General features: G+C 38.1%; 1 protein-coding gene across 18 annotated transcripts; it reads left to right on the top strand.

Moving 5' to 3' along the window:
- The first annotated feature begins 4439 nt into the window (after nucleotides 1–4439).
- LOC112784827 (transcription factor EGL1-like) lies at nucleotides 4440–8903 on the top strand. 18 transcript variants are annotated; one of them, XM_072229959.1, is made up of 11 exons: nucleotides 4477–4886; nucleotides 5270–5386; nucleotides 5468–5503; nucleotides 5955–6120; nucleotides 6377–6586; nucleotides 6709–6746; nucleotides 7711–7764; nucleotides 7895–7990; nucleotides 8159–8229; nucleotides 8359–8451; nucleotides 8559–8903. In XM_072229959.1, the coding sequence occupies exons 4-7, from the start codon at nucleotides 6023–6025 to the stop codon at nucleotides 7737–7739; spliced, it is 375 nt and encodes a 124-aa protein (XP_072086060.1). In that variant the 5' UTR covers nucleotides 4477–4886; nucleotides 5270–5386; nucleotides 5468–5503; nucleotides 5955–6022; the 3' UTR covers nucleotides 7740–7764; nucleotides 7895–7990; nucleotides 8159–8229; nucleotides 8359–8451; nucleotides 8559–8903. The 18 variants fall into 18 exon arrangements, 10 of the variants coding, with proteins under 10 accessions (XP_072086063.1, XP_072086058.1, XP_072086060.1 ...); XM_072229958.1 differs by having other exon boundaries at nucleotides 6374–6586; XR_011878753.1 differs by lacking the exon at nucleotides 6709–6746.
- The last annotated feature ends 5487 nt before the right edge of the window (nucleotides 8904–14390 follow it).

Below are 14390 nucleotides of genomic sequence, written 5' to 3'. Positions count from 1 at the left end.
ATTCAAAGTGATATTTTGTAACAAATTTTTCTGATACAAAAAACCCGAAGTCGTTACAAAAGTGGTAACAAATTTTGATCTTCAAGGTATTTTTGGTGACAATCTATTTTTTCCTATCATAAAATTTTGTTACAAAATGTAACTTGATTTTGTAACCTTTTTTTTCTTTAGTTACAAAAGTAAAATAATTATTTTGTAACAATTTTTTTTAATACAAATTGCATGCATAATTTACTAAATTATTTTTTAAATTAACTAATATATTAACTATTTTAATAAGCAAGTCTACATTTATATAATATGCAAAAATATAAATAATTCAAACATGCCTCATTTAGCTAAAATTATTTTAAAACAAAATAATCTTAGTGAGTACATTGATTAGTTCTACAAGTTATATGTCTTGCATAAGTTCAACCAAAAGTTAAAAGTTCTAACATAGATTAGTGACTCTATGAATCAAAATATTCTTGAGCCCTCAAGGTAGCATATGGTCATCATTTCATCACTTCTGTAAATAAGAAAAACTGAAACAAAAAATTAGAAACAAGATATAACACTAATAATTATAATTTTTTCCTTTAAGTTTTATCCAAAATGTTTAGAAAAATTTTGGCAGAACCTCCCCTAAAACTTGGATATTTCCACCGTCTACGGTTCCAACAAAACCAACCAATTCACAACTTATTTCTCAACCAATACACAACCAAATTTATCAAACTAAATAATAGGACATTTGTCATTTCTCAACCATGACACAAGTAAAATGTCATAAATAGATCCATATACAAATAAAACTATACTAATAATATAGGAATCATATAGGAAAATGTATTAAAACCATAAGCAATTTTAGGAGTACCTTTAGGGTCTAGTTTCTTTCATTGTCAAAGCGCGCTATGAAAGAGTTCACAACGGCTTGTTGAGCTTCCAATTGAGCTTTCATTTGAGCTAATTCTTCCTCTTGCCGTGTTCGTTGCTCTTCAAGTTTTTTTTTTAGCACATCTATTTGCTTTGTTAGCTCCTCATGGTCTTGCATTGCCTCTTGAAGTTGTGCTTGAATCCTTAACTTAGATTTTGAAGCCTTTATGCCATAACTTGTACCACTTTTCTGTTTTCTCACCTCTCACAAGTAAAAATACTTCATTTGGAGTGAGAGGATTTTCTGAATCATAGGATTCATTAATCATACACCTAATATCATCCTGTACAATCCAATTTGTGATTTGAAAATGAAGATAAAATTTAATTTCCGTGCAACAGTAAAAGGAAAAGGTTAGTAATGTTACATCAATTACGCAAAATATTCAATTATAATAAAATTATTTAAGAATCTTAATTGATTTATAATGAAATTATCTCCGAATCTATTTAATTATTTCTAATAAAATAATTTCTAAAATTATAAAGTTTAAACTTAATAAGATAAAATCACAATTTATTTATATTTAGATTTTTAAAAATGCAGGATGTTACAAAATAAAATTATTTTGAAAAAAATATATACACAATTTTTTTTTACTCTTAAAGTGTTTAACATTTTGAAAAAAAATTATTATAAAATATTTTTATATTTTGTGACAAATAATTAACTTGTTACAAAAATTATTGAATTTTGTAACAAATTAATTTTTTGTTACAAAACAATTGGAATTTTTGAAACAAAAAACAAAATTTGTTACAAAATATTTTAAATTTTTGCAACTTGTTTTTCTTTTGTTACAAAATATTACAATATTTTGTAACAAAACACCATCTCGTTACAAAAACTAACATAATTTGTAACAAAATAAAATAGGTTGTTACAAAACATTATTCTTTTGTAACAATCACATATTATTATTACAAAATACTATTTTTTTGTAACAATTTTAAATTTGATACAAATTTTTTGTTACAAATATTTCATTTTCTTGTAGTGTACAGTTTGACCGGATTGTATATCCTATCCACCTTATTTAAAATTTTGTCCTCAAAATTTGGTCCACAAAAGAAAACAAAAATCTTGGTTAAACCTCCATTAGAGGTTCTCTCAACTTCAACTCTTTGTAACACCCTACCATACAGAGACTTATGCTTAAGTCATAATTCAGAGATGGCAAGGTATTACGACCTCTAAAACAAAAATTTAGTACGTATAGTAGTATGAATAATTGATTATAACTAGGAGCCTTTGTAGAAAAAGGGGGTAAACAAAAACCGCAACTCGAAAGCGCAACACTCCGATCACTAACACAACGAGCAAAGGATAAGCTAACGCAAGATCATATATATAAAGAGTATCAAAAACAGGAATATCAAGACTCAAAATTCGGCTGCGAAGGTAACCGGTTCGAGCATAGCAATATATACATATGATAAAATAAGGAAAACCCCAAAGGAAAACCCAAAGGGACACAAATACCGAAAACCTAATCTCCAAAATCCCCTCTAGAAGGAGTCATCACAGTTTGTATTATTTAATGGAGATAAAAGTATCTAAACAAGATATATAAATCAAGATAGAGTCCCGAGAACAAGAATCTTCGCTAATCCAGAAGTCCCCAACATGTCTCAACGAGAAGCCTCGCGTCCTGCATCTGAAAACCACAAAATCCGCATGGGTGAGAACCAGAGGTCCCCAGTACGGTAACAGCTTCCACATATATAATACATAATAATAGAGGAAAGCCGAAGGCAATCCTAGAACTTCCTCCAGAAAATATCAAAGCTTATAAACAAGCTAAACCGTAAGTGGCAACTAACTAAAGATCCTTCAGTCTAACTAATACTTCCCTTTCTACTTCCTTCAGACCTCCCAACAACCAGCAGGAGTATAATATAGCAAACACAGTTATATCAGACAAGAGATTTACAAATAGGAACAAATAAGGCATTTAGGCAATTAGCAAGTAATATGCAGTCAAATAGGCAATCTCAAACAATTCATGTAGTATGCTTATGATGCATGCCTGTCCCTAGTGGCTGATGATATCATCTGTCGGTTATAGAGCCAACCCGACAAGTCCTGGTAGCTAGCCATTGGACTGTCCCTCTGTCGTGCATCCCCAACTCGAGTTATACTCATCATAAACTTGATCATAATCATGATCCATATCCATCACCCTCACTGGTGAATATTTATCCATCACCATCACTGGTGAATATTTATGGGGGCGAGCTCATCCGGGCCTTTCACAGTGCCCGGCCACACTTACGACATAGGGTCAAAAGAGCTTCGAGTCTCAACCTGGAGCACATGGTGGCTAGCCATTGCTACTACCCAGGGAAACCCTCATCTCCAATGGTGGAAGTGCAAACCTTCACAATTCAATCAACATCATATATGCATTTATACTTGGCCATAAACATGGCTCCGCCGTAACACGGCAATAATCTAGCCATCCGGCTCACGGTTAAATCCATAACCAGCCAATTCATTAACAATTACGGCCCTTCGGCCCATGGCACAACAAGCACTTCCACCGCCATTCTCCGCATCTCACATAATCATCTTTGATCCTCAATGATCATTCATTTTTCCCTTGCTTCACTCGCAAGTTACCACATTCACTAGCCCTTTTTCTCATGCTAGGCATATCATAATGATTTAAGACATAAGTGGTGAGATCGGAGGCTTAGAAGTATGAAATTTGGCTTTTAAAACTCAAAAATCAACTTTGGGATGAAAACAGGTCCACGCGTACGCGCACTCCACGCGCACGCGTGGATGGCGCTTTCTCGAAGAACGGCGCGTACGCACCAAGTGCGCCTATGCGCGAGGGGTCATTCTGCTAAAAATTTTCTAAGTTAAAAGCTGCAGAATTTACAGATTCAAACCCCAATCTTCCGACGGACATAACTTCCTCATTTTAAATCGTTTTTCACTCGTTCTTCGAACGGCATGGACATCCTGGATCCAATTTCATTTCTAAACAGATTTGGCACAAATCAGAGATCCGTAGTCCAAGTTATGTCCCGTCAAAGTATGCCCAAAAACCATGTTTTCATACAAAACCACAAGGTGCCATTTTCAAAACAAGCCACTTTCAACTCTTTTCAAAATCAATCAAACATGCCAATTTCAATCCTTCTCTTTGAAATCATTCAAAATCACTACAAGAAAAAAGGCCTATCGGCACCCTTTTTTCTTGCCACGCTTTAAAAGCGTGGCCAAAAGTGGTCAATGGCCACGCTTTTATGAGGGTAGCCACTGATTTGTGATTCGGCCACGTTTTTTTTTGGCACGCTTTAAAAGTGTGGCCATAGAGAGATTTTGGCACGCTTTTATGAGGGTGGCCACTGATTTATGATTTGACCACCCTTTTTTTTACCACGCTTCAAAAGCGTGCCCATAGAGAGAAACAGGTACACTTTTAAAGCGTAACTAATTTGTTAGGATACGGGCACATTTTTAAAACGTGCCTATAACCTCTAATTATTTGGAACCCTGAAAAAGCGTGACGATAAGGTTCCACTTAGTTTAATTTCTCACTCAAACACTTCATTTCTTAAAAGGAACACTCAAAACAGCCCTAACTTTCGCAGCCCTCTCTCAGTTCGCAGCCCTCTCAGCTCTCAGCCCTCTTCATCACTGAGAAGTGAGAATCCATCGTCATCTTTCAGGTCGTAGCTCGCTCTCAACTTGCAACCCTCTATCCTTCTCTTGCAACCCTTCATCCCTCTTTTACAACTCTTGGAAACTTCAATCGGTGCTGCCTCCGCCGGCGCACCCTCCATCGGCTTGCCCTCCGTCGGCGTTCACTCTCGCTCGCAAGGCCTCCATCAGCGCTCGTTCTCTCTCGCTCAAACCTTACCTCCGTCGACGCTGACTCAATCGTCGCTGCCTCTCCCTCAATCGTGTTCCTCCCTCAATCGGCGCTCAACCCTCACCATAACACAAGAAGGTACGTATTTAAAGATTTAATCCCTTTTTGTTTCTCTGTTTCAACCCTCCGCAAATTTCTCTATTCAACCCTCACCATAACGCTGATTAATGTTTTCTTTTCTTATATAATCATCTCTTGCAACTGTAATCACCTCTCTTTTTGTTTTGTTTCTATTATGTGGTGAACTCTCTAGTTTGATTGAATTGGTGTGGGGAATGCGATGGATTGTCTATTTTATTATATGTGCTTTGCCTTACCATGACACGCATGCATTTATTCGAATAGTACAGATACTTGATATAAGGTTTGAGTGATATGATCATTTGTTATTTTGTTTGATTATGATGTAAATTGCTTATTGGAATGGTTTCTGATGTTTGTCTTCAATTTTTTGGTAAAAGAATGCTAAATGGAGGTTTCTTGAGGGTGTGAGGGTCTCTGGTGCACTGCCACCTAGAACGGTCTTGGTGCAGCAGTGTATCTGTGATAAAGGTGTGTTGGAAATTCTATGCAACTATGTGAGTGCTCAATTCGTTTTCGTTTTTGTATTTGATTTTGTCTTATGGAATTGAATAGTTAGATAAAAGTTTCAATTGCAGGAAGCTCCATCAAAGAAGTTTCAACCTTCAAGACATGTAATAGGCTTATGTACTGCGGTTTGCATTTCATCAAAAGAAAATTATTTCCTAGCTTAAATGCTGTAATTTTGCAATAATCTGGTGGTAGGAAGCTAAGTATTTGACCTGAATCAAATAAGTATCCCCTGTTCATACTCATTTTTTTTGGGGCCTGGATATATGTTTTTACTTTTTATCCTAATGTGTTCTCTGCGGATATGATTTGGTATAGAGAGAATTTTACTAATACAAAAGGGAAATGATTTTATAGAGAAAGGGAACTTCTATGTATTTAATGCCATTGGAAACTCAGATTTTATCCTTCCTATAAAAATTCTTCTATTTTTGTATTCTTCACAAATGCCCTTTGTAAAACTGATAAAGATATAAATTCTGTCAGCTGCTGTCTGGTATACCAATGTGTTTTCTAGTCCAAATTTTTTAAGAGTTTGCTTAATTCATTTTTTAGGTTTCATGGGGAGAATCAAGTATGATTCAAGCTGAAAGGTTATTTTCCTGAACCCAAAGAACAAGGAAATGTTGTTGGAGAACTTCAAAGAACAACTTGCTTTGTCTGTGAGAAGCATCCAGTGGAGCTATGCAATATTCTGGTCTACTTCATCTACCCAACCCGGGTACTAACTTCTAACTAACCGTTTCCTTGAATTTCAGTTCTGTTTTGTGATTTTTTTTTTCATTTTCTGTTTCTTGAATATGTGTTGTTTGTGAAAATACCTCAATGGACTTCATATGACGAGACACATCATGACTTGTTTCTTCTTCTTCTCTAATATGAACAACTCAATACAATGGCTTCTTAGACAACACCACAATTCAATAATACTACTATTCAAAATCAATTTCTTTCTATTCATGGTTCCCATTTAGCAGGGTGTTGAGTTGGGGGGAAGGATATTACAATGGAGACATTAAGACAAGGAAGACAAGTCAAGGAGTGGAACTCAATTCTGATCAGATAGGGTTGCAGCGGAGTGAGCAGCTTCGAGAGTTATACAAGTCCCTCAAAGCTGTAGAAGCCAGCCCTCAAACCAAAAGGCGTTCAGCAGCACTGTCTCCGGAGGATCTCACAGATACAGAATGGTACTATTTGGTTTGCATGTCCTTTGTATTCAACATTGGCTAAGGGTAATGATAGTGACACTAATAAATCTTCTCTTTATATGTTTCTTCTTTGTCTTGTTTGCTTTGTATCCTTTTTGAAGTGAAGAGGCAGGTTGGGACGTGGTAATTGCTTGCCATAGTAAGAGTCTAAGTATCTGTTTTTCTTTAGAATGTATCATGTTATTACTTGCCATAGTAATATGTTATTGAAGCTACCATTTTAGCAGACTCTTGTCTAATATCTTGTAGTTTTGTTACTTGTGTGAATACTTCAATTAAATAAACAGGTATACTTGCACATTTTCGAATGGAAAGTGAAAACACTGTGGTTCTAGTTGTTAAGTAACTATACAAGGTTATATCCATTTAATAACAACATCCCTGCCTGTGTTCTACCAAGAGGGAGTTTGCCTACTGCTGAGAATGAGATATGCTTGATCAAACTGCTTATTCTTACCACCTCTAATGATTTTAGTGTTAGCATCTATGTCATTCCCCCCTCCCCCACAAAAACCCCACTCCACCCCAAAGAGTTGTGCTGCTCAATAAACTATGCTGTAAGCCATGCATAAAGTTGAAAATCCTTGAACTGTTTCAGGAAAAGTTTAGTGATGTTGTAAACTAGATCAAAGCAAATTTGACCAAAGGGGAAAATTTGTCTGCTGATGTTGGTGCTTCTTTTGCCGGGAAAACATTATTCGAATAGTACAGATACTTGATACAAGGTTTGAGGGATATGATCATTTATTATTTTGTTTGGTTATGATGTAAATTGCTTATTGGAATGGTTTCTAATTTTTTTCTTTAATTTTTTGGTAAAGAAATACTAAATGGGGAGTTTATTTATTGTATTATTATTTATTATTATAGCATCTCAAAATGTTCCAAAATAGTAAATGCTAAAACTCTCACAAGTTTATGCCAACTTATTATTTATTATTATAAAATTTGCTGTTATTTAGTCTCAGTTTTTTTAATGTTTGTCATTTTCTTTTTGTTCTTTGCAATCTTCTCTAATTGTCTTATTATTTATTATTATAAAATTTGCCGTCATTTATTGCTTTATTTGGATCGATATTTCTCCCTTTTTTTTCTGTTGCTAGAGATCTCTGTTCAGCTCAGTTTACTATGAAAGATGCTGCAACGAAGGATAACTAGTCAGTAATTCAAGCTCATGATTTCTGTCCTTCAGTTCTTTTATTATTTTGCAGTTCAAAAATTTGAAGCTCAATCTCCATTTATGGGCAGTTTTATTTTGTTACAACTGAGCTTTTGAGTTTGTGACAGGATCAACAACATGGCTTGGCAAAGGTCTGTATTGTTGTGTCTGCACAGAGGAGAGAGAGTGATGCTCGTCCCTCTTTTGATCTAACTCCAGTACAAGTATTATGTTATTTCTAATTTATTCTTTTTTTAATTGATATATTACTTTATTAAGTAATGGTTGATACTGAACATAGAATTTAATAAGTTAATCTCCTTTTAGGATTAATTTATTCATTCAAGGTTATTTTTTTATTAAACAGTACATTAATTAATTGCTTTCAACAGGATTTGCCAACTATAGTGATGTATTTCCTGTTTATATTGGAGATGATAGAACCGATGAAGATGCATTCAAGGTATCTGACCACCTCTCTTGATTTTTTACTCCATGCTATAATACTACATAGTTCATTACTTAATTATATTGGTTGACCACAATGTGATGTTTTGGGACAATTTGAACTAACTTATAAATGAGAAAACAGAAATTGGGAGACAGAGGGCATGGTCTTGGAATTCTTGTCTCGAAATTTCCGGAAGACACTAATGCTTCGTACTCTTTACAAGAACCTAATGAGGTAAGTATATAATTTTCTCCTTTTTGTGCATAAACCCTGGTGTCTTAACTAGCAAAAGGTCCTACTTGTTTTCTTCTTGGACTAATTCAAATAACTTTGTCATTCAGAAACTCATCATGTACAAAGCAGCGGCTGCAATAACAGCAGCAGCAACGGCAGCTGTGGAAGGATCAAAACAAGAACAAAAGATGCTCTTCAACAACAGTCTCTAAAATAATGCATCTTTATTTGTTTTTGGATTTCTTTATGTAGATTAGTTGAATCTTCGGAGTTTTTGGGAACAAAGAGAGCTATTTGCGGATTGTGATATTGACAGATGGTGAATATAATAACTACTTCAAATGTTCTGTTAGATATGGAATCATGAAGTCCTAGATGAAGTTGTACACTCAGCTGAAGTGTGATTTAGATGTTGTAAATTTTACTTTGCAAAGTGATGACTTCACAGTGAATTTGTTTTCTTTTCTTTTGATTTTTTCAATTTTCTTGTGCCAGTTTATTTTTGTATTTTTATATAAAGTTTATTTTAATAACATGGTTTAGTTTTTGCATAATGATTGGTTATTTAATGTTGATTATGCTGGCTTTCCCAATGTTGAAAGTGGTATGGAATGGCCTAGTGCTATTGGCACGCTTTATAAGCGTAACCATATCTTCTTTAGTCATTAATATAGCCATATATCATGCTATTGGCACGCTTGAAAAGCGTAGCCGTATATTTCCCTATCGGCACGCTTTTGAAGTGTACTGAAAACCAACTTTCTTGGCACGCTTTAAAAGCGTGGCGATATGTGAACTTTTCGGTACGCTTTTAAAGTGTACCGATAGGTTAACACCTATGGCCACGCTTTTAAGTGTGGCAAGAGTTAAAAGCGTGGCCAAAAAGAAAGCGTGCCGATAGATCCACAAAAGCGTGGCGATAGAGCAACCGGCACGCTGGCAGATGTGACCCTTTCAAAAGCGTGCCGATAGCTCAAAAAGCGTGGCGAAAAGCTATCGGCACCCTTTTTAGCACTTTTCGGCACGCTTTAAAAGCGTGGCAGAAAGCTTATTTTCTTGTAGTGAATGTACCAAAATCAACAACAAGCCATCCTCAACTCACACATTGACACTTTACCAAGGTTTCCAAAACCACATCCAACCATTTTAACACTTCTCAATCAAATGGCTAAAGGACAAACACAATATCATGTCATACATCCTTCCTCATCCCAATTTCCAATAATACCATTTCCAATTAACCATCATTATACATAATCAACATCATACTCACCATCAACATGGTACCACCCATCAATTCAACCTCAATCATCCATCAAGCATATATCACAACATGCATTTCTCATATTTCACACAATCAAGGCATCAATATTCATAATCACATATATGAACACATCATATATTTCAACCATTCAACAACACCAACAATTCAATGCCTATCTTAGGGCCTCTAGCCTAAGTATTTCCTACCACATTACATATTAGATACGGGAAACTAAAACCATACCTTAGCCGATTCCCCAAGCTCAACCGGAGCACTTCCAAACCACTTGTCCACAAGCTCTCAAGGTATCAACACCTCCAAGAACAGATTTTATCACACAAAACCCTCTTCCAAGCTTTCCAAAATCACCAATCAAGCTCCAATATTCACATATACACAACCTAAGCCACAATCATCATACCCATACACAACATCTCAATACCCAAACATCATAGAACAACAAATTATACTAGGGTTGAGAATCTTACCACACCCAAGGTCCAAGGAGACAAGATTAACCTTCTCCTTCAAGAGAGTTGGGTCCTATAACATCAAAGAACCCAAAATCTCAACATTTTTGCTCATGAAACTCGAAATCAAGGGCTGGAATTTCGAACAGTAAAACGTGGCTTACCTCAAGATTGATTGTATGGGTTTTGTAGAGCTCTCCGCGGTGAACGCGTGGCCGCAAACGGAGTGGCAATCGGAGCTCTAGATCAAAAGTTATGGTGGTTTGAAGATCAAGTGAGAGAAGGAAGTTGAGAGAGTGTTCTTCCCCCTTCCATCTCAATTTTCAGCGTGTTTTGGTGTTGTGTGAGGAGAGAGAGTGCTGAAAACTAGGGTTTTGGTTTAGTTATGTTGGGCCAAGGGCCCACTTTGGGTCCGGTTGGTCCGGTTTGGCCCGTTCGGTCCAATCTTGGTCCGATTTCTATAAAATTGGTACCGAAATTCTCGTCTCAATCTCCTCTATCACATTTAGCCATAAAAATAACATTTTTGGCTTTCTAGAATAAATTCTCATTTTATGGATTAGTTAGCCGTTAATTGACCGGGTCTTACATTCTACCCACCTAATTGGAAATTTTGCCCACAAAATTCAAATTCAATTACCTGAGAATAAATGCGGATAATCCGTTCGCATCTCCGACTCAAGTTCCCAAGTGTGTTCCTCAACACCGCCTCGACTCCAAGCCACTTTGACTAATGAAACCTCTTTTCCACGCAATCGTTTGATACTAGTATCATCAATTCTGACTGGAGCCACTGGAAGCGTTAAATCTTCTCTTAACTGAACCGATTCAGGTTCTAACACATGGCTAGCATCAGGAGTGTACTTCCGAAGCTGCGACACGTGAAACACATCGTGCAGGTTCGAAAGATGAGGTGGTAGAGCCATCCGATACGCCACCGGCCCAATCCTCTCCAGGATTCAACTTCTTTGCTTTAATCGCTCTACCTACTCCTGTGGTCGGAGTAACCTTAAGGAAAACATGATCTCCTGCCTCAAATTCCAAGGGCTTCCGCCTCTGATCGGCGTAACTCTTCTGGCGACTCTGCGCCGTAAGCATCCTATCTCGGATTTTCTTGACTTGTTCAGTGGTCTCAGCTATCATTTCCGGCCCCAACAAGCCTTTCTCTCCAGCTTCATACCAACATAGCGGAGATTGACATTTCCTCCCATACAATGCCTCATACGGAGCCATTCCGATGCTCGCATGGTAACTATTATTGTATGCAAACTCCACTAACGGCATATACCGATCCCAACTCGTCGGTTGGTCCAAAACACAAGCTCTCAACATATCCTCTAGGGTTTGGATCGTCCTCTCGGATTGACCATTTGTTTGAGGATGGTAAGCTGTACTCAAGCTTAATCGGGTTCCAAAAGCTTTCTGAAATGCACCCCAGAATCTCGAAGTGAAACGAGGGTCTCTATCAGAGATTATAGTAGCAGGTACACGATGGAGTCTCACAATCTCCTTTATGTATAACCGAGCTAGCTCCTAAAGGGTGTAAGTCATCCGAACGGGTAAAAAGTGAGCTGACTTCGTCAGTCGGTCCACGATCACCCAGATAGCATCAAAACCAGTCCTAGTCCATGGCAATCCCGACACAAAGTCCATTGCAATACTTTCCCACTTCCATTGTGGAACCTCTAAAGGTTGCAACATCCCGGAAGGTCTTTGATGTTCAATCTTTACCTTTTGACAAGTTAAGCACTTTGAAACATATTCCGCCACATCATTCTTCATACCTGACCACCAAAACATCGCCTTTAAATCATGGTACATCTTAGTACTTCCCGGGTGAATGGAGAATCCACTTTTGTGTGCCTCCCTTAAGATATCTTGTCTCAAAGTACCAACATCCGGCACAATGATCCTACCCTTGAATCTCCATAACCCATCTTTTTCTTCCGACACTCTCCACTGTTTTCCTTGCTCGATAGCCGGTAACACCTTCCATAATGCTTCATCATTTTCATGAGCCTTTAGGAGTTTGGACTTAAAGTCACTCGAGATTTCTAATCGGCCCAAACACAAGGTTCCAGATACTTCTCGAACACCAATTTTTAGACTCTCGAATCCCTTGAGCAACTTCTCCTCTTGAAGCATCATCCAAGACGCATATAACGACTTCCGACTTAACGCATCCGCCACTATATTCGCTTTTTCCGGATGGTAATTCAACTCAAAGTCGTAGTCCTTCAACAATTCCATCCACCTCCTTTGCCTCATATTAAGCTCTTTCTGATCAAAGAGGTATTTCAAGCTCTTGTGATCGGAGAAGACTTGGAACTTAACCCCATAGAGATAATGCCTCCACACCTTCAAGGCAAACACGACCGCAGCGAGTTCCAGATCGTGCGTAGGGTAACTAACTTCATGAGGTCTTAACTGTCGTGAGGCATACGCCACCACATTATGATGCTGCATCAGCACGCATCCTAGACCCTTTAGTGAGGCATCACAGTACACCTCAATAGGCTCGTTCGGCTCAGGTAACACCAACACAGGTGCAGTGGTCAACTTTTTCTTCAATGCCTGAAAGCTCTCCTCGCACTCAGGAGTCCAAACAAACGGAGTGTCTTTGCGGGTTAACTTTGTCAACGGCAAAGCTAATTGCGAAAAGCCTTTGATGAACCTTCGGTAATAGCCAGCTAAACCCAGAAAACTCCTTATCTCAGTTACTGTGGTTGGTTGCTTCCAATCCATCACAGCTTCTACCTTAGTTGGATCTACGGCTATTCCCTTCTTACTCACCACGTGACCCAAAAACTTCACCTCATCCTTCCAAAACTCACACTTAGACAGTTTCGCATAGAGTTTCTTCTCCTTTAAAATCTGCAACACGGTCCTCAAGTGTTCTGCATGCTCTTCTTCAGTCTTGGAGTAAATCAGTATGTCGTCAATGAAGACAACAACGAATTTATCCAGAAACGGACGGAATACTCTATTCATGTAATCCATGAATACTGCAGGAGCGTTCGTCAACCCAAAGGACATTACAGTATACTCGTAATGACCATAACGAGTCCTGAAAGCGGTCTTAGGGATATCCTCACCCCTCACCCTTATCTGGTGATAACCGGATCGCAAATCGATCTTGGAGAAAACTCCAGCTCCTTGTAACTAATCCATGAGATCATCAATCCTCGGCAATGGGTACTTATTCTTTATGGTGACCTTGTTCAGCTGCCTGTAATCCACACCGAGTCGCATACTTCCATCTTTCTTCTTTACCAGTAACACTGGAGCACCCCACGGGGAAACACTTGGTCGAATAAAGTTCTTACCCAACAATTCCTCTAACTGAGACTTTAGCTCGGCCATCTCTAACGGTGACATCCTATAAGGAGCACTTGAGATTGGTCCCACTCCAGGCACCAACTCAATAGCAAACTCGACCTCTCGGTTAGGTGGAAATTCCTCAATATCATCGGGAAACACTTCCGGAAACTCACACACTACCGGAATCTGATCCAACCTTTGATCATCACCCGAAACACCCGCGGTTAACAACAGGATACCCTGACATTCGATTCCAGAACAGTTCACCATCATCGAATTCAAGTAATAATTATTCACCACGACCGGCCCTTCTGTATCTTCCGGCATAAAGTACACCGACTTGGTAGAACAATCAAGCAGGACATGGTTCTCAGATAACCAGTCCAATCCCAAAATAAGATCAAGACCGATCATTGGTAAGCAGATTAAATTATGGACAAAATCACGCTGCTTGAACCTAAACGAAACTTTCGGGCATCCTAGCCTAGTTACCATGGCTTCATGGGTAGCATTATACACTTTTAAGTCATAACCTAAGGTTACGATCTTCAATCCTAACTTATGGGCTTTCTCAAATGCAATGAATGAATGCGATGCTCCCGAATCAAATAAAGCATTTAAAGTTTGACCAGCTATTTCATAGTTACCTCGAATGAGTGTCTCGGATCCCTCTGCACCCACAGCTGAGGTGGTGAACACCTGACCAGTCTGTTGTGCTTTCCTCAGCACCTTGCTTCTGCTTCCCCGGACAACTTGTGGCTTTATGCCCCGCCTTTCCACAATTATAGCACAAACCCCATCCAGCCTTGCATGGTACTCCTGGATGGTGACTTCCACACCTAGTACAAGCTTGATCATTCTGAGGCTGCTTCCCAAACCTTTTC

The sequence above is a fragment of the Arachis hypogaea genome, chromosome 20, assembly GCF_003086295.3.
Source record: "Arachis hypogaea cultivar Tifrunner chromosome 20, arahy.Tifrunner.gnm2.J5K5, whole genome shotgun sequence".
Taxonomy (NCBI): Eukaryota; Viridiplantae; Streptophyta; class Magnoliopsida; order Fabales; family Fabaceae; genus Arachis; species Arachis hypogaea.
Note: the sequence above shows the minus strand (reverse complement) of the source record. Positions and strands in the feature narration are given on the sequence as shown.

Bases quoted from the DNA above. Each gene is read 5' to 3' on its own strand.
- LOC112784827 (XM_072229957.1), top strand. From the start codon at position 6,023: ATGTTGTTGGAGAACTTCAAAGAACAACTTGCTTTGTCTGTGAGAAGC. The intron at 6,121-6,376 runs GTACTAACTTCT...CCCATTTAGCAG, and splicing joins ACTTCATCTACCCAACCCGG to GGTGTTGAGTTGGGGGGAAG. The intron at 6,587-6,708 runs GTACTATTTGGT...TCCTTTTTGAAG, and splicing joins GATCTCACAGATACAGAATG to TGAAGAGGCAGGTTGGGACG.